Source organism: Myxocyprinus asiaticus, chromosome 19 (assembly GCF_019703515.2).
Source record: "Myxocyprinus asiaticus isolate MX2 ecotype Aquarium Trade chromosome 19, UBuf_Myxa_2, whole genome shotgun sequence".
Lineage (NCBI taxonomy): Eukaryota > Metazoa > Chordata > Actinopteri > Cypriniformes > Catostomidae > Myxocyprinus > Myxocyprinus asiaticus.
In genome coordinates this window covers 438,282-463,270 of record NC_059362.1, presented here as the reverse complement: position 1 = coordinate 463,270, position 24,989 = coordinate 438,282, and the positions used below count along the sequence as shown (strand labels likewise).

Here is a 24,989-nt window from a genome sequence, read left to right as displayed (position 1 = left end):
CCAACCCGACACATGCGGTGGCCCGGGCAAGCATGGCGGTCATCTCGTCCCGAAGGTGGCAGCCCAGTCAAGTCCCTGGCGTCTAACATCACCAGTACACACTCTGATGCAGCGATCGAGCACACTAAGCTGGTCCTTGGGCGAGCTGGTCTCCTCTCTGTACTCGCCGGGGGCAAACGAGCGTGCTGGGGAATGGGAAGTCCACGGGGATTTACCCGATGGAGCCGCGCCCATTAAAGCCCCCAAATCGCCTCCAGTGCCAGCCGGGCCGGCCTCGTACCCGGAGGTAAAAGGCGAGGCACGAGGGGCAGCTAGAGTGGCTTTCACCCGGAAGAAGGAAAGCCTCGACCACAACATTGCCATGGTCATATTCTCGCAATGAGAACATGAACCATCCACGAATGCTGCCTCAGTGTGATCACTGCCCAGACACGTGAGGCAGCGCCCGTGGCCATCGGAAGCGGAGAGATAGTGACCGCATCCAGGAATCACACAAAGACGGAAAGGCATCTTTATAAAGACGCGTCTTTAAAAAGATGTTCAACGTCAATGTGTGTGCTCTAATGGAGAAAATATACTCTTTAGCAGGAATATACCCTCTTTTAGCACTGTCGAAGCGCCCAGGGGCGAAATCTGCACTCGTCGTGCAGAAGGAGAGAAAGCCGCTGGAAATGCACCATATATCGAACAGCATACGCTTCTTAAGAGGTGAATGGAACAGCAGTAGTATTCAGCTCGCTGATAGATAGAGCCAGTTCCTTTTATACCCGTATGTCCGGGGGAGTGGCATGCAAATTCCACTTGCCAATTCTCATTGGCCTTTTCTCAAAGATCTGAGGTGTTCGGGGCTCTCAAGAGCGACCCCTAGTGTCACTACATCGACACAACATCAAGTGAGTGACAGAAGGGGAACAATTGTTCAGTGAGCCGGCTGTTATGAGTGCAGCAGATGACGTAATCATTCCAATGTCCTGCAAAAATACAAGGAACGAACAGATCCATCCACAACTGTACCAAAGCAGTGTTATTCAACAAAACAAGCTCCAGCCACTAGGCAAAACCAGCACAAAAAAAAAAAAAAAAAAACTGCCATCCCGGTTCCTCGGATGATCAAGAGTCAAATTCACTTGGAGGCTGCGAAAAAAAAATACATCATGACTTACTCACTCAGTCAACTTAATGAAAGATATACTTTGTGTGGGCATGTGGATATTTTGCTGTCATCTATAGTGTCCATTCTCTATCTGCCACAAAACAAACTCCAGCTGCTAGGCGGAGCCAACGCAAAAAGAAACAAAAATGGCACCCAGCTTCCTTAGACAGTCAAGTCACTGAACAGTGAGTCAGTCCACTTACAAGAGAAACACGCAATAGTTTATTCATCCATAGTTTCTATAAAAGCCAGTGCCTGTTTGGGGCATAAAAATACTCTGCAGTCATCTTTGGTGTCTATTCTCAGTTTGGCCGGAAACATCAGTGCAAAAGTGATCTTCCGTTGATGTAAGAGTTTCTTACGTTCCTAGAACTGATCGCGTTTCTCTCTTGTCGAATTCGCAAAGTCCGGAAACAAGAAAATATTGTGATTCTTCCAAGAAAGCTTTCCTTTGCTCCTCGCCTGGCGCAACATGAAATCTTTATCGGATGATCTCAGAAATTTGGCCAGAATTAATCGGGGCCTGTCTCCTTCAGCAGATCTGCGAGCAAAGACTCTGTGAGCTCGCTCTATTTCCAGTTTATGGCCTGTTATGTCGAGCAGACTCGGGAAGAGCTCGTCCAGGAATTTCACCATATCTCTGCCCTCTTCATGCTCAGGAATTCCAATCATCCGTATATTGTTCCTTCGGCTCCTATTTTCGAGATTTTCCAATTTTTCCAAAATGTGTTCCAAGTCTGTTTTGGACGCGGGCGGATTAGCAGATAATTCCCTCTCTGATGACTCCAGATAATCGATTTCTCAACATCTGCCACTCTTGAGACCAACTCAGAGAATTTTGTTTCCATCGCCGTAATCGATCGATGTATTACAGCGAGATCCTCCAAGTCAGCAACAACCTTCATCAGCATCACCGAGATGTTAGACAGTTGATGTTGAATTTCTTCTCCTGACGTGCCTTCCAAATCGAGTCCCCAGCTTGCGACCTGCTCGGGGGTGTCAGCTTGAGCACGTAAGTGTCTTTTAATGTCTCCATAGTCTGAGGATTTTGACTTCTTTGCCATGTTTACCTCAAAGAGCAAATATGTAACTGGGTGTATCAAATCTCACTGGATTATAACATGAAAATAATTGAAAAAACTAGCAAAGAGCACAGAGCTAGTTGCTCACACGTCTGCTTCTAGCATGGCGTCACGTGACCCCCCCCGATTTATTCCATTCTGAACACAGGGGCATCATGCAACAGAAAACTCCTTCCAATCGATAATCTAATGACAACTTCTTTTCAAACCAACGCAGACATTTTAACGTGAGCTCGCTGCCGCGGAGCACTCGCTCTGACCATTCAACAGCACACTGCAGTTATACATGGCCTCTGTCTGAATGCGCCACGTCCCAACTCATTCATAATCATTATGCAACATGTCTCGCCTCCTCTCAGCATTCGAGCTTGCAGCAGCAGCCCCGATAACATGAAGCAAATGCTGCTACAAACTTCCACTCATCTCTACACTACAACATGATTTTCCCTCCTCCCCATCAGGACAAATACTTCACACAAGTAAAATCCATCCATTTCTCCTGGATTTCCGTATGCAGTGCAGAGCTGCAACTCAATTTATATTCCTAGATAATTTCATGCTGTTCACACCTATTGCTATGCGATGCATTTCTTATGCAAGACATATATTTTACAGCAGGTGGCAGTCATACTCCTAAGGAGCGAATGATCAGAGGAACGTACATTCTATCAAGTCTTTCTGCTCTCCTAATCTGGAATTTCTCATGCTTCTGTGTCGACAATTCTGGCTACCGAGGGAATTCAAAGCGGTCATTATCACAGCTGTGTACATCCCGCCACAATCCGACAATGACCATTGGTGTCAGGAGCACAACCTCTCCCTCAACGTCAGCAAGACAAAGGAGATTGAGGTGGACTTCAGGAGAAAAGACCCATCACCATCAATGGAGCACCAGTGGAGAGAGTCAGCAGCTTCAAGTTCCTCGGTGTCCACATCACTGAGGAACTCACATGGTCCGTCCACACTGAGGCCATTGTGAAGAAGGCTCACCAGCACCTCTTCTTCTTGAGATGGCTGAGGAAGTTTGGAATGAACAGCCACATCCTCACACGGTTCTACATCAGCACTGTAGAGAGCATCCTGACTGGCTGCATCACTGCCTGGTACGGCAATAGAACCGCTCACAACCGCAAAGCCCTGCAAAGGGTGGTGCGAACTGCCAGACACATCATCGGAGGTGAGCTTCCCTCCCTCCAGGACATATATACCAGGCGGTGTGTGAAAAAAGCTTGGAGGATCATCAGAGACTCCAGCCTCCCAAGCCATGGGCTGCTCTCCCTGCTACCATCAGGCAGACGGTATCATAGCATCAGGACCCGCACCAGCCGTCTTCATGACAGCTTCTTCCCACAAGCAATCAGACTTTGGAACTCTTGATCTCTCACGATCAATATACATCAGCACTGCACTTTATTAATCTTACTATCTCACACTGGACTGTCATAAATTATATTCTCTCTTAACAACATACTGGCAACTGACTATCAACCGACAGCCTGAATGTCAATACAGTACAATACAACCTACTGTATATTTTATATATATTATATATACTATTTTTATTGTATAATGTGTATACTGTACATTGTATATTATTTTTGTATATTGTGATGTGTGTAATTATGTGTATATTAGATATGTAAATTTTGATGTGTAAATCTGTTTATTGTAAATTGGTATAAGTCTCATCACTGTCATGACTACTATGTTGCTCGGAACTGCACCCAAGACTTTCACCCACTATTGCAGTTGTGTTGTGTGACAATAAAAGTGATTTGATTTGATATGATTTTGAGCAGGCCCTCGCATGAGGCTGCCTCCGAAAGCTGTTCCAATGCAGTTTACCTCGATCTAGCACTTCTGCCAGCCCTCGATTTGGCATTTCCTTCACCCAATTCGGGGGATTATATATATTGCACTTAATAATGGTTCTACCACAGCATATTATCCATTTCACCATTTCATTCCTTTCCTAAAACAATTCAAAGGCATTTAACCAGATACCACCACAGGCTATAAGAGAGGTGTCCTTAGGCAAGTCCGCCCCAGCAATCAATAACCCCAAAATTTTTCTGCTCATTAAATGCTCGGGCACCGGAATGCCTCTAACTATCGATATCTTAACAAATGCCTAACCACCCTCCACCTTGGTTACCATTCAGTAAACACAGCTTGCATGTTTGACACTATGTTTATCCTAGCTTTTTGTCTCTGCGTTGCTCAGAAATCACTGTCAATACACAGTTCGATCCCAACATTCATCCCAACTTCTCAGACCTGCAATAAAGATAAATGAAACATCAGACTCTTCATTAAACAAGCAAACAGATAAAGTTTAAAAGGGACATTTGATTTCATTTTCAACTTTCAACTAAGTCCCCTTTTGATCCGCTGTTTGCCGATGATAACCATGCAGCTTCAAGACTCTGCTTCCAAAAGCTTCTAAAATCAGTCCTCCTCCAAACTGGCATCCTGGCCAAACAAGAAATTAAATCTCTCGGACACTGGTCCTCAGATGACTCCAGATACAATCGTTTCCACACCAGGAAAGCTCATAAATCACTAATCAGCTAATCCCCCTTTCAGTATCACCTGCCTCTATCACTCATGTCACCACCTCTTCTCGATACATCCTACATGCACGCACGCATATGTGTACACGTATGTATGTGTGCAGGTGTGCATATGTATATATGTGCATGTGTGTGTGTGTGTGTGTGTGTGTGTGTGTATAAAGTGCCATGCAAAAATAATCAGACCCCTGACCAGTTATCTCATATTACCCAATTACAAATGGTGCAATGAAATTACTGGTACATATGTACCCCAAAAGACTTAAAGCAATTATTGCAGCAAAAGGTGGCTTGACCAAATATTAATGTGTGGGGGTTGAATAATTATGCAAGCAAGATATTTCAGTTTTTTATTTTTCATAAAAATATTTCCCAACAAAAAAAACAAAGTCACCTTACAATAATTGATTTTGAGTTTCAGTGTTTTAAAATAAAATATCAATCATAATGAAATTTCAGTGTACCATTTGTAATTCGGTAATATGAGAGAATTGGTCAGGGGTATTTGTATATGAAGGCACTGTATATTTAAACCAGAGTCCTCCTGTTCAAATCGCAGTAAGAGCCCTCCCGTTCGAATGCTGTGTGAGCCAACCCATGTTCACATGTATAGTGGGCTCCACCTTTCAAAGCGCTGAGTAGGCTTTTCCATTTGGATGTAGAGTGGACCCGCATTCGGATGCATGCTTGGCTTACCCGTTCGAATGCCGCAAGCCAAAAGTGGAGGTCTCCCATTCGAATCGCAGCGTTGCCCCCTAGATCAAATGCCGTGTAAGCTCATTCACGTCCTCGTGTCACGGGCTCTCCCCTCCATTGAATCACAACGTAGCCCCTCTCGACCAGCCATTGTACAAGAACGCACCTTCAAACAAACTCGTAAAGCGTTCCCTCTATACAGATTTTGGGGGGAAGAACAATTCAGAAGTATCCGCCAAGCCAATTTACCAAATAGAATTGTTGCTGGCTCGCTGTCCTAAAGTCATGGTACCTGCCATAGTCATGGTACCGATCTTTCACTCTTAATGCCTTTTTGGGGGGTAATCAGGACTCGAGTCGAGTCTCAAGCTCTGAGCCCTCCAGTATATGGATAGCAAGCCAAATACGTTTACTGCTTCAACATAAGATTACATTAATATACGAACTACTGAATCATACTAAATTTTTGTTTAAACCGGACCTTAACACTTAATTTACAAATTTAAAACCATGACTTTCACTGCACATAAATAACTAATATTAGCATTATATTCATGCTGTTTAGCCAGAGGGGAACTGGCCCCCACAGTGAGCCTGGTTTCTTCCAAGGTTATTTTTCTCCATTAACGAACATCTTATAGAGTTTTGTGTTCCTTGCCACAGTCACCTTCGGCTTGCTCACTGGGTTTCTAAATACAATTATTATTTAATTATTTATTTTTATACACACTTCATAATCGTATTTAATCAAACTACACAATGATGACTCAAGATTTTATAGATATTACAGTTTCATTTTCTGTTAATGCATGATTTTCTGTAAAGCTGCTTTGAAACAATGTGGGTTGTGAAAGGCGCTATACAAATAAAAATGACTTGACTTGATATTACAATTCAGATGCAATGTGTCAAAACTATCCCTTCCCAAATGTTGGCTACAGATACAGTAATCTTGAAATATGTCAGAGATCAAAGTAAATGTCAGCGATCTATCAGAATCATCACGGCCAGAGAGCAAGTGGTGGATGTTTGATTACCCCATTGATATCCATATGATTTGATACAAAGTCACGTTCATTACGCATAATTATGGTTATTTAAAGTAAAGAAGGGAGACCATTTGTTCATCATACATAATGCGTGCAAAATGCATGGTCTGATTAAGGTATAAATGCTGGATGAAAAGCGCTGTACAATAATATTACACTGTACAATCTTACTGTAAATATTAATGCTTTTTTTTTAAGGTCTACCTGATGTAAGGAGCGATCAGTCTCCATGTTCATTTGGAGTGTGCAGCTGATCAGACTGAGGGCAGCATCAAGCGAAGCACTATGAACATTTATTTCCTTTTCCTTTCTCTGCCTCTGGTGGATTAACAACATTTCTAACTATAGTGATTGCTACTATTTTTATGCGAAGCCTTGATTTCTTGATTAAAAAAATAAAAATAAATTACAAATAAATTACAAGTATCAAAAAGTACATTCAAATTAATCCAGACATTTCTCTAGCCCTACCCATCTCATCTTCTCTTCATCTCATTTTTTCCCCGACACCCTCATAGCTTACAAAGAGCTCAGGTTTCAAACACACTCTTCCCGCTCCTCAGATCAAACACAGGCCATCCTCTGGATTCTGCAACTGATTTAATGATGCTTAGGTAAGTGAAGCAGCTAATGGACTGTGGAGTTGAAAGTGAGAGGATGTTTCTTTTTTGCTTTAATGTTTCTTTTTTTGCTTCGAGTTTACTTTAATATGTTTGATTTAATGCTATTCTTTTTAAGCTTCACATCCAAAACAAGTTGAGAACTTCCTGTTTTATACATAAATAAATACATTTCACAAAAGCCTGCTTTTAGTAGCATGACAAAAAATAAACGTATTTAATTTTTGAATAAATTGTACACAGAAATTGAGCAATTTCTGCAAAACTATGCTTTGATTATAATGGAAGCATTTTTGTTTTGTCGTGTTGCTCATTTGCAGTGTATTTACCGTCTACACTGTAAAATCCAACAAATGTGCTAACTTACATTTTTTTTTTTTTTTTTTTTTTACTTAATGTGCAACTATTTGTTAACCTTACCAATGTGTAACTAGTTATTCTTACTGTCTGGGTAAAATGCCTTAATTACATAGATACCCCTAGTTAAGATTACTCAGTTTGTATGAGTGTTCAGCAAACTGAGGAGTCTTTGAGGTGGGCCAATCTCAGTAGACCTGTCAATCATTTCACCTAAACCAGAGATTGCCAACCTTTAACAATTGTTGCACACATCAACCACAAAAGCTATATTACAGAACAATATTAATATTTTAAAAATCTATAATCTGTTTTTAAAAAGGTGAATTCTCCTGCATACACCATGCTCATGCTTGAAGTTTAAAGGGGATTGTGCCTACTCTGTAGTCGGCCCTAGACTATGGAATAACATACATTTGGACACTAGATCCGCTCCTACGCTTCACATTTTTAAATCACGTCTGAAGACGTATCTATATTCTTTTGCTTTTGTATGAATGTATATTGTATTGTTTATTGTTTTTAATGTCAATTTTGTTATTTATTTCCCCTGAATTCATTGTTTTATTTGCCCATGTACAGCACTTTGGTATACACTTGTTGTTTTTAAATGTGCTCTATAAATAAATTGACCTTGACCTTGAATATGCTTAGTTAAGCCCAACGAAATGCATGTTAAGAACTATAACATTTTTTAATTATGCTTTTTGGTTTTGACTAATCTTTTTAAGTAACATTACCAGCATTAATTGAATTGAACTGAATTGAATTTACAGCAGAGAAAAACAGTAATTGAATTCTCTCCATGCAGTACCTCCATTGCCCACTAAAGGGGGAGACCGTTTGAAAACACTGAAATACATGAAACCATTTTCATTGGTTGGAAATCCCCACGATGAACCACTTGCTGAAGGTGAGCCTGTGAGAGCCTTTCGCCATTTTAGATAGCAGAAAACTGTTTCCTCAGTCAGTACTAAACCATCCAAAATCACTTTTTTTTTTCGATAGGATGCAAAACAAGAAAATATCTGAGAGGAAAAAAGGACATTAAAGCATTCTGAAGCTCAGTGCAGTCACATGTTCATATATGTGTATGTTCATATTCAGCAGACGAAAGAGTACTTTTATTGAAGCACTATAGATTAAAACATGGATACTACACTCATATATCACCATGCTTATAAAATGATTTTTTGTGCACATTTAAGTCTTTTAATGCTCTTAAAATGCACTTATCCACTTGGCACGCATCAGACGCTGGGCAAGCATTAAGGAGGTGTTTAATTGCCAATTATACGATTTTGCTGAACCATGTACAAAGGCAGATTTTTTACTCATCTGCAAAAGCATGTAAAGCTACAGCAGATTGTTGTGTGCCCATTTGAAGGGTGTAATTTTAAAAGTAATGTGTACTCAACATTTAATGTGCACAGATCAAAGGAACATGATATGCAGTGTAAATTTAAGCCTTCTATAGTAACACAAGTTGCAAGTAGCATGGATCTTGATGAGGACACATCTGTGGAGGATCTGTCTCATGATAATGATGATGAACTTGAAATACCACTGAGTGCAGCAAGAGAAGAAATTAGAGATCTAGATAGTCAGCTAGAACATTGCATTACTTCTCTTTTTCTAAAGATGCAAACAATACTCCACATTTCAGAGAGCACCTTGCAAGATGTTCTAGAACAAATCAATCAGATATTTCTACTATCTCAGCCACTGCAACAGTAGTATTATGGTGATATTTCTGACATTTCTGTTGTAAGTGAAGTTATTAGTGCAGTCAATGAATCCAATGTTTTCCTTAGATGCACTAGCAGAGAGAGCGATGTCTGCTTCTAATAAGAGAGAATCCTGTGTATTGAGAGAATTCATTCAAAGACAAACTTTTGTTTATGTCCCGATTTTGAAGATGCTGCATGCAGTGTTAAGCAATAGGGAGATACTGGATAAAGCTCTATCAACTGAAGTTGGACAATCCCGTGATTACAGTTCCTACAGAAATGGTTCACGGCTTAAGGAAAATGCCTTCTTCAAGGAAGAAGAGTTCCACATTGAACTTTGCTAATACATAGATGACTTTGAAGTGTCAAATCCCCTAGGAACATCTAGAAAGAAACACAAGATGTGTGGCGTGTACTCAAAAATCTGCATCCAAAGTATCGTTCGTCTCTCCACTCAATATAGCTTACATTCCTTTGTAAGACTAATATTGTCAAGGAGCATTCAAGACCTTGTAACTCTTGAGGGGCAGGGTGTGTACTTGGAACAGCTTGGAGCTAGCTTTAAAGGCACTGTATTGTTTGTTGCAGCAGACAATTTGGCAGCTCATTCTTTGCCGGGTTTTCAGGAGAGTTTTATGGTTAATCATATGTGCAGATTTTGCATGGCCACCAGAGATGAAATGCAGGAAAAGGACGCACAATCTGGTTTCTATCAGCTATGAACAAAAGCAATTCATGATAAGCATGTAGAAGATGTTGGACAGAATCCAGGCTTGACCAAAGAGTTTGGGGTGAAATCGCACTGGTTACTTTTGTAACCTCTGTTCCCTGATGGAGGGAACGACACGTTGTGTCAATGTAGTGAAACTAGGGGTCGCCCTTGGGAACCCCAAACACCTCTGATCTTTGAGAAATGGCCAACGGGAATTGGCGAGTGGAATTTGCATGCCACTCCCCCGGACATACGAGTATAAAAGGAGCTGGCTCACAACCACTCATTCAGGTTTTGTGCTGAGGAGCTGAGACAAAGTCCCGATCATTTCAGCGGGTAGTTCAGTGTTGTGGCAAGAGGGACACAACATCTCATTCCCTCCATCAGGGAACGGAGGTTACGAAAGTAACCAGGATGTTCCCTATCTGTCACTCACTAGACGTTGTGTCGATGTAGTGACACTAGGGGTCCCTATACAAAACACCACAACTAGTTGAACTGTGTTACGTGGACTGGCAGTGCAAGATGGGCAGACCATTGTGTGCCTCGTATTCAGCGCACCAGGCCATCACGTAACCACCCCCAATGCTCCTACGAGCATCACATAGTCCCCAGCACCTAAGGGATAGGACGACTGCCCAAAAATGGGGACAGGCTAGCCCAGCCGTGGCCTCTTCTCCTCTTTTTTTCTCACCAAAAAGAGTGGAAATTGTTTATCGACTGGGGGCAATTAGTGTCTGCATCAGGGGGGTGTCACTCCCAAGGGGAAGACACTGTGGAGACCACACCCTGCCCGAGGGGGAGGGAATTGTGTGGAAATACATCACATGGTCTTACCGAGTCTTGTCGGGGGGACTGTCGTGAGGATAGTGAGGTCCGAGAACCAAGTCTGGGTGGGCCAGTAGGGTGCTACTAGGATGACCTGTTCCTCGTCCTCCCTGACCTTGCACAGGGTCTGTGTAAGTAGGCTCACTGGGGGGAACGCATACTTGTGTAGCCCCGGGGGCCAGCTGTGTGCCAGCACATCTGTACCAAGGGGAGCCTCGGTCAGGGCATACCAAAGCGGGCAGTGGGAGGAATCCCAGGAAGCAAACAGGTCTACCTGTGCTTGCCCGAATCAACTCCAAATCAGCTGGACCACCTGGGGGTGGAGTCTCCACTCTCTCCTGAGCGTGACCTGTCATGACAGCGTGTCTGCAGCGGTGTTGAGGTCGCCCGGGATGTGAGTGGCTCGCAACGACTTGAGACGCTGCTGACTCCAGAGGAGGAGATGGCAGGAGAGTTGTGACATGCGACGGGAGCGCAAGCCGCCTTGGCAGTTGATGTACGCTACCATCGCCGTGTTGTCCGTCCGGACCAACATGTGCTTGCCCTGGATCAACGGCCGATGCCTCCGCAGGGCGAGCGATACTGCCAGAAACTAGAGGCAGTTGATGTGCCAACGCAGTCGCGGGCCAGTCCAAGAGCTGGCGGCTGCATGCCCATTGCATACAGCGCCCCAGCCTGTCTTGGAGGCATCTGTCATGACAACAATATGCCTGGAGACCTGCTCTAGGGGAACTTCAGCCCGTAGAAACGCCAGGTCAAACCAAGGGATGAAGAGGTGGTGACAGATCAGTGTGATGACCACGCGATGTTTCCCACGGCGCCATGTCCATCTCAGGACTCGAGTCTGAAGCCAGTGCTGAAGCGGTCTCATATGCATCAACCCGAGCGGTGTGGCCGCGGCCGAGGATGCCATATGCCCCAGGAGCCTCTGAAACTCTTTCAGCGGGACCGCCGTTTTCTGCCTGAACAAACTCATGCAGTTCAGCACCGACTGCATGTGCTCGTTCGTGAGGCGTGCCATCATTGAGACTGAGTCTAACTCCAGACTGAGAAAAGAGATGCTCTGAACCGGGGAGAGCTTGCTCTTTTCCCAGTTGACCCGAAGCCCCAGTTGGCTGAGGTGCCTGAGCACCAGGTCCCTGTGCACACACAACAAATCCCGCGAGTGAGCTAGGATTAGCCAGTCGTCGAGATAGTTGAGGATGTGGATGCCACAATTTCCTTGAAGACACGAGATGACAGGGACAGACTGAAGGGGAGGACCTTGTACTGGTACGCCCGGGCCTCGAAAGCAAACCGTAGGAAGGGCCTGTGTCAAGGTAACACAGAGACGTGGAAGTACGGATCCTTCAGGTCTACCGCTGTGAACCAGTCTTGATGCCGAACGCTTGCTAAAATGTGTTTCTGAATCAGCATCTTGAACAGGAGTCTGTGCAAAGCCCGGTTCAGAACTCGCAGGTCCAAGATTGGCTGCAACCCACCACCTTTCTTTGGTACAATGAAGTAGGGGCTGTAAAACCCCTCCATCTCGGCTGGAGGAACAGACTCAAATACGCCCTTCCGCAGAAGAGTCGCGATCTCCACACGCAGGGCAGCGGCGTTCTCACCCCTCACTGAGGTGAAACAGACGCCACTGAACCTGGGTGGACGCCTGGCGAACTGAATCACATAGCCGAGTCGGACGGTCCTGGCCAGCCATCGTGACAGGTTGGGGAGCACAAGCCACGCCTCCAGACTCCGGGTGAGGGAGACCAAAGGGACGATCGCATTGGATGTACTGGCGGGTGGGGCCTCGCAGCGGGGCGGAGCCTGAGGCGCCATGTTGGGGGGGCTCAAACTTGTGGCCATGCTGAGTCTGGGGACATCAAAGCACTTACCTGGATCCGGATACCCATCATAGGACCGGTCAGGAACGGGGGAGGAGGGAAATCGTCCTCGTAGCCCGTCAGAACCGGCCTGGCGTGGGTGTGTTTGTGCCACAGCTGGGCATGCAGAGGCGGGGGTGGGGCGCCCCTGGAGCATCCTGACGTCCATGGGTTGCTCATCTCCGGGGGCGCTTCGAAGCCTTTCTCAGTTCTTGGTGGTGGGTCGTGAGACGGGAGGTGTCTGCTTCCTGCGGGTGGCTCCACGCTGGGGCCGGGCCGGGTGTTTTTGCCGCAGGGGGATGCCCTGGGCGATGATCAGACGGTGTGTGGGGTCTTGATCCATGCCGGGGCAGGATGTGCTGAATATCCTCCGTCTGCTGTTTCACCGCCGAGAACTGCTGTGCAAAGTCCTCGACGGTGTCGCCGAATAGGCCAAGCTGAGAGATGGGGGCGTCAAGGAATCGTACCTTGTCAGACGACGAAAGCCTACATGCCCTGGATGGGAGTCTCGGGCGGTTCCGCCAGGTGGTGGCGCTTTGCGGGAACAGGTGCACCGTAACCACCTTATCCACCTGGGGAATCAACGAGTACCCCCTGGCAGCCCTACCATCGAGGGTAGTGAGAGCGGGGGAACTGAAAGATCGGGTCCGGGCAGTGAAATGTGCCCTCCATGACCTCGTCAGCTTGTCATGCACCTCTGGGAAGAAAGAGACCGGGGTGCGGCCATGAGCAGTGCTCCGGGTCCAGGAACCAATCATCGAGCCGTGAGGGTTCAGGGGAGAGTGGAGGATTCCACTCCAGCCCAACGATTGCAGCCGCCCGGGCAAGCATGGCCGTCAGCTCCGCATCGGCCTGTGACTGGGCGACCATACCCGAAGGTGGGAGCCCAGCCGAGTCCTCAGCATCAGACTGGATGAGCCCGATCTCTGATGCTGCGATCGACAGCTCATCCTCTTCGCGAGCCCCGAATGAGAACGCGAACTCGCCCTGAGACGAGCCGGCGGTCTCATCCCAGAACTCAACCGGGGCAAACGAGCGTGCTGTGGAATTGGAGGTCTGTGGGGGGTTTCCCAGCGGAGCTGCTCCCATTGAGGTCCCCAAATCGCCCCCAGCACTAACCGAAGTGGCCTCATACTCGTAGGTAGAAGGACTGAGGCTGGAAGACGCTGGGGTGGCTTTCCCTCTTATGAAAGAAAGCCGCGACCGCAACGTTGCCATAGTCATGTTCCCGCAGTGAGGACATGACCCATCCACAAACACTGTCTCCACGTGGGCAGCACCCAAACACATAAGGCAGCAATCTTGGCCATCGGAAGCGGAGAGGTAACGACCGCAACAAGGAGTTATACACAAACGGAAAGACATCTTTAAAAAGATGCTCCCGTAAGTGCCACTCTTTTAGAGGAAAATATACTCTTTCAGTGGAAGAATATACTCTTTGAGCTGCTGAAGCGCCCAGGGGTGTTCTCTGCACTCTACCGGTGCACGAGGGGGAGAAACCGCTGTAATGCGCCATAAATCCAACAGCTCTTTTAGGTGAATGGCTCGGCAGAGTGATTCAGCTCAGTGAATGCGACTGCTTGGCTCCGAAGAGAAAATCTGAATGAGTGGTTGCGAGCTAGCTCCTTTTATACCCGTAATTCCGGGGGAGTGGCATGTAAATTCCACTCACCAATTCCCATTGGCCTTTTCTCAAAGATCAGAGGTGTTTGGGGCTCCCAAGGGCGACCCCTAGTGTCACTACATTGACACAATGTCGAGTGAGTGACAGATAGGGAACTAGCAGCATGCTTAGTGACAACCTGAAACATTTTCATGTTGTGGATGGTTCCCATCATTGTTCCTTTTGAGTTCCCTATGCTTTCAGAAGCTCAATGACCAAAAATACATCTCTTTGGTGTCTTTAAATAAGGGAATCAAAGACTTCCTTTACTCATTTTTAGTTTATGTTTTTGGAAACTGTTTTTTTACTGTGACTTGATTAGTGCTACTTGCAAGGACAGTTGACGACCTGATAACAAATACAATATTAACAAAAAAACCTGATTTACAACAATGTGGTCAGTCAGACTGTTCTACTTACTGGGTAGCATCACGTTGTCATCTCCAATGGTAGATAAAATGGAGGATAGTGATGGATTGGGTGCTTTATTGTGGACTACTCCATATACTGTGTTCTTTCTCCACTCGGATGTTGCTCCATTTGTAATAAACCACTGGATTACAGCAGAGTATCTTACAGGATTGTATGAGTATGAAAACCAGCAGCTACAGCATGCACAGCGGCGGAAAGGGACGATGAGCGTGGACCAGTTTGTCTCTTCGGTTGTTTGCACACACAGATGGAGAACTGCTCCAGTAAAGAAAGTTTTATCGATTCTCCTGCTTCTCCTATCAGGTAACATCCACCCTAACCCAGGCCCTGAACTGACACAACTTGAAAACCCAGACGTCCTTAAAAACAGCAGTGGATTATGTCTTATTCATTTAAATGTATGCAGTCTAATTAATACAATTGATGCAGTTCGTCTCTGGGCAAAGTTGACTGACTGTGACATTATGGTTCTGTCAGAAACGTGACTGAAACCATCAATTATGAACAACATGATTCATATTGATGGATACAATGTCTACAGGACAGATCGCCCAAACAAAGGAGGGGGAGTTGCGATTTATGTCAAAATGACATTGCACTGTTCTTGGATTGAGTCGATCAGTAAACCAAAGTGCTTTGAACTGTCTGTAATCAAGTTACATCTTCCCAACGGTGCTGATCTTAAATCAAATCAAATCACTTTTATTGTCACACAACCATATACACAAGTGCAATAGTGTGTGAAATTCTTGGGTGTAGTTCCAAGCAACATAGCAGTCATGACAGTGATGAGACATATACCAATCTACAATAAACATCAAATTTACACAACACAATTTAAAATCTAATATACAAATAATAACATACAATGTAGATTATACAATACACACAATATAGTATACACATTATACACTAAAAAAATAGTATATATAGTATATATAAAATGTACAGTAGGTTGTATTGTACTGTATTGACATTCAGGCTGTCGGTAGATAGTCAGTTGCCAGTGTGTTGTTAAGAGAGAATATAATTTATGACAGTCCAGTGTGAGATAATAAGATTAATAAAGTACAGTGCTGATGTATATTGATCGTGAGAGATCAAGAGTTCAAAAGTCAGATTACTTGGGGGAAGAAGCTGTCATGAAGTCGGCTGGTGCGGGTCCTGATGCTGCGATACCACCTGCCTGATGGTTGCAGTGAGAGCAGCCCATGGCTCGGGTGGCTGGAGTCTCTGATGATCCTCCGAGCTTTTTTCACACACTGCCTGGTGTATATGTCCTCGAGGGAGGGAAGCTCACCTCCAATGATGTGTCTGGCAGTTCGCACCACCCTTTGCAGGGCTTTGCGGTTGTGGGCGGTGCTGTTGCCGTACCAGGCGGAGATGCAGCCAGTCAGGATGCTCTCTACAGTGCTGGTGTAGAACCGTGTGAGGATGTGGCGGTTCATTCCAAACTTCATGAGCCGTCTCAGGAAGAAGAGGTGCTGATGAGCCTTCTTCACAACGGCCTCAGTGTGGACAGACCATCATGTGAGTTCCTCAGTGATGTGGACACCCAGGAACTTGAAGCTGCTGACTATCTCCACTGGTGCTCCATTGATGGTGATGGGGCTGAGTTCTCTTTCTCTTCTCCTGAAGTCCACCACAAGCTCCTTTGTCTTGCTGATGTTGAGGGAGAGGTTGTGCTCCTGGCACCAGCGTGTCAGAGTTTGCACCTCCTCTATGTAGGCTGTTTCATCATTGTCAGTGATCAGACCTACCACCGTCGTATCATCAGCAAACTTAATGATGGCATTGGAGCTATGTGTTGCCACACAGTCATGTGTGTACAGGGAATACAGGAGTGGGCTAAGAACACAGCCCTGTGGGGCTCCAGTATTGAGGGTCAGTGATGAGGAGATGTTACTGCCCATTCTAACCACCTAGCATCTGCTTGACAGGAAGTCCAGGATCCAGCTGCACAGCGAGCTGTTTAAGCCCAGAGCCCGGAGATTCTCATCAAGCTTGGAGGGCACTATGGTGTTGAATGCTGAGCTGTAGTCTACAAACAGCATTCTCACATAAGTGTTCCTTTTTTCCAGGTGGGAGAGAGCAGTGTGTATTGTTGATGCAATGGCATCATCAGTGGAGCGGTTGTTGCGGTAAGCAAACTGCAGTTGGTCCAGTGATGGAGGCAGCACAGAGCAGATGTAATCTCTGATAAGTCTCTCAAAGCATTTGCTGATGATGGGGGTCAGAGCAACAGGACGCCAGTCATTTAAGCAAGTGATTTTGAATTGCTTTGGTACAGGCACAATGGTGGACATTTTAAAGCATGTGGGGACTACAGACAAGGAGAGGGAAAGGTTGAAAATGTCAGTAAAAACACCAGCCAGTTGATTCGCGCACGCTCTGATGACGCGGCCCGGAATACCGTCTGGACCGCATGGCTTTACGGATATTCACCCGTCAGAAGGATCGGGTTACATCCACTACAGAGACGGAGAGTGAACTAACCTCTGTAGCTTCGGCCGTGAGAGCTCTCTCTGCGAGGGCTGGGTTATTTCCCTCGAACCGTGCATAAAAAGTATTTAGCTCATCCGTGATGATGTTAATTCCCTGCCACATGCTTCTAGAGTTGGTGGTGTTAAACTGTCCTTCAGTCTTGTTCCTGTACTGGCATTTTGCTGCTCTGATAGTTTTTCGGAGGGCATAACTGGCTTGTTTATGCTCCTCCGTGTTCCCGGAATTAAAAGCAGAGGTCCGCGCATTAAGTGCCATACGAACATCGCTATTAATCCAAGGTTTCTGGTTTGGGTAGATCCATATTGTTTTGGACAGAACAACATCCTCTACCCACTTTCTGATGAAACACGTTACACTATCAGCATAAACCTCGATGTGGTCATCAGAGGTGGACCGGAACATCTCCCAGTCCGTGTGATCAAAACAGTCTTGTAGCATAGAGTCTGATTGGTCCGACCAACACTGGATCGTTCTGAGGGTGGGTGCTTCCTGTTTCAGTTTCTGCCTATAAGTGGGCAGAAGCAGAATGGAAGAGTGGTCCGATTTGCCAAATGGTGGGTGGGGGAGGGATTTGTAGCCATCCCGGAAGGGAGAGTATCAGTGGTCCAAAACCTGGTCCCCTCGTGTGTTAAAACTGATGTGTTGGTGGTATTTTGGTGCAATTGATTTAAAATCGGCTTTGTTAAAGTCCCCGGTGACAATGAACGCGGCCTCAGGGTGCGTGGTTTCCTGCTTGCTTATAATCTCATACAGTTCCTTGAGTGCCTGGTCTGTGTCGGCTTGTGGCGGGATGTACACAGCTGTGATAATGACCGCTGTGAATTCCCTCAGTAGCCAGAATGGTCGACACAGAAGCATGAGAAATTCCAGATCAGGAGAGCAGAAAGACTTGATAGAATGTACGTTCCTCTGATCACACCAGGATTTGTTGATTATAAAACATTCACCACCACCTCTGCTTTTACCTGAGAGTTCTTTCGCTCTGTCCGCTCAGTGCATGGAGAACCCCGTGGGTTCGATGGCTGAGTCTAAGCAGACATCCAAGTTTCTGTAAGGCAGATAATGCAGCAGTCCCTCGTCTCTCGTTGGAAACAGATCCGCGCTCTCAGCTCGCAGAGCTTATTGTCCAGAGACTAAATATTTGCCAGTAGAATACTGGGTAGCGGGGGTCGATTTGCGTGACTCTTACTCTGATGAGAACGCCGGCTCTGTTTCCCCTTTTCCTTCTGCGTTTCCACAGCCAGGCAGCCCAGACAAAGGGCTCCGCTGGCGTGTTTGTAAACAGCGGGTCGGCATTGAGGAATTTGAAGTCTGGGTTACGGTGTGTAATTGCAGAACCAATGTCCAAAAGTGTTTGTCTGTTATAGACAACAAGGCAGACAACATCCAAGACAAAAAACATAAGAATTGTAAACAAAACAAACTAAAAACTACAATGTTGTTTCGGAGCTCGCAACGCAGCAGCCATACTCGGTGCCATCTTGAGTCCAATGAGTCTTACGGTGCTATCGTCCACCATCGGCTTGACATGAAGCTGTTACACTGATTTCAGCCCACCTGTAAACATTTTCAGATAATGACTTTGTTTTACTGGGAGTCTTAAACTGGGACTGGTAATTGAAATCTTCAAACTCACTCAAGGACATCTGCGATGCATTAAATTTGTCGCAATTAATTCACTCTCCAACTTGGCTAAACTTAAACATGGACAAGTCTACATTGCTTGATGTTATACTCTATTTAGTAATGATGTTAGTGATCACTGCACAGTCGCTTGTATTAGAAACTGTAAACTACCCAAAACTAAGCCCCAATTCATTTTCAGAAGAAATTATACAATTTTATTGAGCAAGCTTTTTTGCATGATCTGTATAACAGTGATGTGGTCCATGTCTGTGAAATGGTGGATGTTGATCTGGCGTGGAATTATTTTAAAACAAACTTTTTGGCCCTGATTAATAAGCATGCACCTCTAAGAAGATTTAGAGTCAGTGGTAAAGATAATCCATGGTTTAATAAATCCATCTCATCTTCTGTCAGAGAAATAAATAAATGCATGTGCCAAGGCTAAAAAGGAGTAATGATGCTGGTGACTGGGAACAATGTAGGGCATTAAGAAACAAATGCACTAGAATTATAAATGCAAAAAGTGAGTGTTACCTTAATAAATAAGAATCTTAATGATCCAAGTAAATTTTGGAAGCTGGTTAGATCATCATTAGGGTTTATGTTACCTCCAGCTGTTCCTGATTTATTGAAGGTAAATCATGGGAACAATTTTATTTTCTATTTATATAAATGATCTTGGAATGTAAACGGGAGAGTATCAATCAGAAGAAGTAGAACAGTCAATGATGAGCAGTGGACTGATAACAGTCTGTATTCGTATAGGAAGTGAGAGTCCTTGATGGGCCACACTCACAAACATCAGACGGGGACACGAGAAGAGGAGAAACAGATCGTTGGAGACGAACTTTGTTGACTTTGCTAGAGAACAGGTAAGTGAGTCTGTATTCCACGGGAGATCAGACATCGACTGAGGAGTGAGTGTGGCTTTTGTAGGGAGCTGATTAGTGTGGTGATGTGAGACAGGTGCAGGTGATTAGTATTCTGGAGAGAGGGAAGGCTGTGTGTGTGGTGAGAGAGTCTTGTGAATCTGTGACAGATCTAGGTGTAAAATTGGATCCAGCAAATGTACACTTTTATGCGGATGATTATACCATGGCTCCATCTTTAAAAGTGGCAATGGACTCCTTACAGACTGCTTTTAACTTATTGCAGACATCTGTCGTTAACTTAAAATTGGTGCTAAATACCAAAAAGACTAAATATATGATTTTTACATGTTCCTGTTTATCACCTATTGATTGTAAGGTTAAAACATTAGATGACACTCATCTTGAGAGGGTTGCCTCTTATAAAAACCTTGGTATCTGGCTTGATGAAAAGTTGACTTTTGTATTCATATTGATAGCCTCTATAGTTTTTATAGAACAATGCCAATGCTTTTAACATTAGTTTATGATCTCTATTGCTTTTTTCTTTTCTTTTGTCCTTGATCACAGTATGTTTTGTATTTGATTACTGTGTGGTTTTTATGTCCTTCTTTGTATTTCTATGTGAAATGTATTTATTTAATTATTTATTTTTTGATGCTGCACATCTTGACCAGGACTCCTGGTAGAAGAGATATTGAATCTCAATGGGAATTTCCTGGTTAAATAAAGGATTAAAAAAAAATACTTACAAAACAGATAGGCCACAGGTAATACTTAAGACTCACACATCAAAGTAAACAACTGGAGGTAATGGCCATGAAAATTGGACTCGTCTTAGATTACTTCCTTTTCTGATTGGACAGAATGTTCCTGAAGGAGACCCAGTCTGGGAGCTCATCATGACTCTTAAAGATATGGTTGAATTCAAGCTTTTCTGAAGAGTCTTTGGCCTTTTTTGAGAACAAGATCTCAGAGCACCGACATTTGTTTCAGATGTTGTTACCCTCTGTAAGACTTCAGCCTAAACATTACTACATAGAGCATTATCCCAAACTGATTAAGGAATTTGGTCCATTAGTAGATGTTTGGACCATGTGCTTCAAGGGAAAACACAAATTCTTTAAAAAGATTATCCATGAAACACAGAACTTAATTTTTTATTTTTTTTTAAGTATTACCCTGCCTTACCAAGTGTTTTTCCATTGCTGATTGTTCTCTTGTTATGACCATTGCCTGTTTTTCTGGATTTACTGCTTTTTGGATACCCCTTTGTTTTGTTTGTCTTTTTGGTTTATTGGATTATACCGCCTGCTTAACAACTACCTCTATTTGCCTGCCGATTTGGATTGTTTGCTTGTGAACTTTAATAAACGTCCTGCACATGTATCCTAACACAGTCTCCATGGCCAGTTCGTTATATCATATGAGCTTTGTGGCTGTCATTTGAGCCCCCTTTCAGTCACTGTTCAGTTCAGACAGTTCAATGTTTTTACTCTCTCAGTTTACAGAGTCAGAGGCAAACTTTTTGTCATGCTGAAATGGTATTTTTATGCTGAGTACATGAGAACACGATTGTAAACCTGGCATGAAGTTTTCTTTTACAGAGTCTAGCAGAATGGCACAAGAAATAGTTCTCAGAGTTATCGTCAATGATGAAGATATACGTAAATTAAAATCTCTTTAGAAGCTTTCAAAATTAAGCTAAAAGAGAAACTTCAACTGCCATACAACTTCACATTGCAATATGAAGATCCTGTCTTTAATAATGCACTCTGCAATCTCAATGATATGGGTGACCTTCCTAACAAAGTAACACTGAAAATTATTCCACATGTTTCTCCTGACACAGCTTTCGGAATACCTGAACTGACACCTAATACAGCGAATGAGACAACCAGCAGAACAGAGCACAGAACATCTGACACAGAAATGTTTTTATTTTACTCTTCCACCTCATCCAGTAAACATCAGTGGCCCAAGTCTTTTGACATTCCTGACTTTTCTGTTGATATCAACTACAGACTCTGTCAGGAAGACCTGTTGCACACGAGGGATGGAACTTACCTCACTGTGTCTAGAGACATGAAACATGAAATACTACAAAAGTTGGCTGAGTGCATGTACTCATTTAAAGTTTACCCTACTGACGAAGATTTTGCTGAAGTTGCCGCAGCCCTTATCAAAAAGCATCCCTGTCTTTGAGAGCAAGGGTCACCAACGGGCTGGTATGGGTGGAAAAATAGTCTTAAATTTAAGATGGGCATTTACCGGTCCAATCTCAAAAAAGCTGGATGCCTTATGTCACAGTTAATGGAGGAAGAAGGGGCAAGTTTTCAACTGAAGGACAGCCTCCAAAACAGAACATAAAATAACATGAAGAGATTAAACAAATTACCTTCCGAATTTCCCCTCGGGAAAAGATGAAATATGTCTTGAAAAAGAAGTGCTTGTAGAAGAAATGCAAAAAAGAGCACCGAACAAGACCCTAGTTGCCCAAAAGATGGGCCAAACATTTCCTTTATGAAGAAAAGAGATCACCTGTCAGAACAATGATGGGACACTGGCCGGCACTTTTTACTGAGCGTGAGGTAAAAATTGTTATCCTATTTATTTGTTGTTTCCTTTTTTGCAGATGATTAAATGACATGATTTTGTGTATTGTAGGTGTTTGCAGAATTTCCTAGGATTGCCTGTAAAAACCTTCAGAAGTCATTCTTTGGTGAACTTGACAGAAACACACCCTGTCTACTACAGATTTTCTAGTATAAAACAGGAGCCACGGGTCAGGCCTTGTCAGAATTATTGGAGTAACTTGAGTCAAGGAAGATCATCAAGTAAAAAACACACAAGGTTTGTGTTTACATGTGTGAATGTAATTAATATCTGCCTGCTACTGTATGTCTTATTGCAAGTTAGGAGTACACTGAAAGGTCAACAGGAAGAAGTTGTTTGTGTACATGTACAGACATGGCTTTCTTTTGTTAAAAGAATAGTTCACCCAAAAATTCTATAATAAGATCTATGATAATTCTCTTATCATTTACTCAGTCTTATGCCCTCTCAAACTAGAATGACTTTCTTCTGCAGAACACAAAGAAAGATATTTTTTTGAAGATAGGATGTAAATATATCCATACTATGCAAGTCAGTAGAGACCTCCAGAAAGGACATAAAGGCAGCATAAAGGTAATCCATATGACTCATGTGGTTTAATCCATGTTTTCTACATTTACATTTATGCATTTGGCAGACGCTTTTATCCAAAGCGACTTACAGTGCCCTTATTACAGGGACAATCAAAAATTCATTCAAAAATGAAGTGTGGTTCCTTGAGGAAACTACAGTGCAACACTTAACATACATTCAGTGGACATTTAACACAGAGTGAACTATATGTCAGCAAGTTACAAACAATAAATAAGAAATGTAATCAATAGGACTGCAATAGGACAATAAGAGACTCCTTATTACAGTGAGTAAGTTGGTGAAATGTATTGTGTGCAATGAGTATAAAAACTAGACAGTAAAACAGGGGTATTCAGTTTTGGTCCTGGACAACCACTGCCCTACACTAAACTCTGCAGGACAGTGGCCCTCCAGGACAAGAACTAAATACCCCTGCAGTAAACAGTTATTACACATGTGTACAGTAATAATTCAATTATAGCATATGTCATGAATGAGGTATAATAATAAATTGCAGTTTCTGTAGATCTGTTGAGGCTCTATATATATGCATGTGAATTAAAGTGATTGGACTGCACTGAATGGGACTTGCAGAGTGGTTATTTAGTTCACTCTCAGATATGACTGTTAAGTTGCCTGACAACTTGTGGAAAGAAACTGTCACCAAATCTGCCTTTCTGGCCTGGATGCTCCTTATCCACTTGTAGGATGATGAAGATCTTAACAAGTTGTAAGACAGGTTAGAGGGGTCCTTCCTGATGGAGGTGGCCTTCCTCTTACACCTCACAATGAAGATGTCTTTAATTGTAGGAGGGATGGCACCAGTTATGAACTGTGCTGTCTGCACCATCTGTTGGCAATTGGAGTCAAGCAATTAATAGATAAAACCGTTATTGTGGGAAAGCAGTCGGCATTTGCCAACTACAAATGAATCTTATTTATTTTCATTTTAATCTAATTTAATAGGGCATACCCTTTGATCCAGAATCTGAGGCTACTCTTCAACACATTGCAGTTCTCTATGGCATCCCTGTCCTTCTTGGAGACAACCCCTCAGAATTCTTCAAAGTCTGCTATGTAAGTTGCGATTATGATAGATGATGGTGATAGGTGTTGTGTTACCCTTTTATGGATTAAACGAATGTTGGTGTTTTTTGTCAGGGTTTTATATACCATGGCTTTTATCTTGACGTTCAGGACCGGCTATTACAAGTACAGTCTTTGCAATATAAGTAATATTTATTTTCCTTGTTTGATTTGTATTCATCTATTTCAGGACTCAGACATTCCTGTAGGCATTCTGACAATCATCAATGAAGACTCTCCTCACTGCTCTTCAAACCTGCTCCCTGCACATCCAGTGTCCACAGCTTCATCTTAGAGGGAAACATTGTAATGGATCATGTCAGAGACCTGCCTCTTGCAGTTTGTCTCTTGTTTGGACTGTCATATGCACTCCATCTTGATTACCCAATGTGCATGAAGAACACTTTCAGCTTCATTCAGAAAGTCATGCTTGAGCTGGGATCTAAATCATCTAAAACTTCAGAATTTGACGAACCAGTTATTTGCATGAATCAAGACATCTCAGATCAGATCTCATGTGACTTTTTTCTTTTCTTTTTTTTTTTTTTTTTTTACTGAGATGCCATGTTAATGCGGTATTTGGTGTGAAGTTTTCACTGAGAGGAAAAAACATTGTTTCAGTTGCATTTTTAAAAATAGATTTAGTTGTTCTCTTTTCATCATTTATATTTGTTTAACAGATTAAACACATTTCAATTGGGATATTTTACTATTGAAAATTGTCATTGCTTGAAACTGGATCACTGCATCCATGTTGTAAATTTACATTGCTGAGTAAAACTCTGTCTGCATGGTTTACTCACAAACACTTTCATGAAAAACAAACATAATGAATACAAATCTGTGATTTAAAAGGATAGTTCACCCAGCAATGTTCTTTCAAACCTGTATAACTTTCATTCACAAAACACAAAAGAAGATATTTAAAAAAAAAATAATAATAATAATTGTCTA

At 43.4% G+C, this 24,989-nt stretch overlaps 1 protein-coding gene and 1 long non-coding RNA gene across 3 annotated transcripts in view; one reads left to right on the top strand and one right to left on the bottom strand.

Moving 5' to 3' along the window:
* Positions 1-24,989, bottom strand: part of LOC127410276 (leucine-rich repeat and fibronectin type-III domain-containing protein 2-like) — a 110,117-nt gene that overhangs the window by 18,826 nt on the left and 66,302 nt on the right. The window contains exon 3 of one of the 2 annotated variants that reach the window (XM_051645464.1): positions 23,624-23,799. The exons of the other annotated variant lie outside the window; for it this stretch is intronic. Coding sequence (XP_051501424.1) covers positions 23,775-23,799 — 25 coding nt within the window. The 3' untranslated portion in view covers positions 23,624-23,774. Of the gene's footprint in view, positions 1-23,623; positions 23,800-24,989 lie in introns of those variants that run through there. 2 annotated transcript variants of the gene reach the window in all.
* On the top strand, positions 19,655-22,600 carry LOC127410288 (uncharacterized). The gene is made up of 3 exons (XR_007892106.1): positions 19,655-19,763; positions 21,613-22,351; positions 22,428-22,600. It is a non-coding gene; the product is annotated as an uncharacterized LOC127410288 (long non-coding RNA).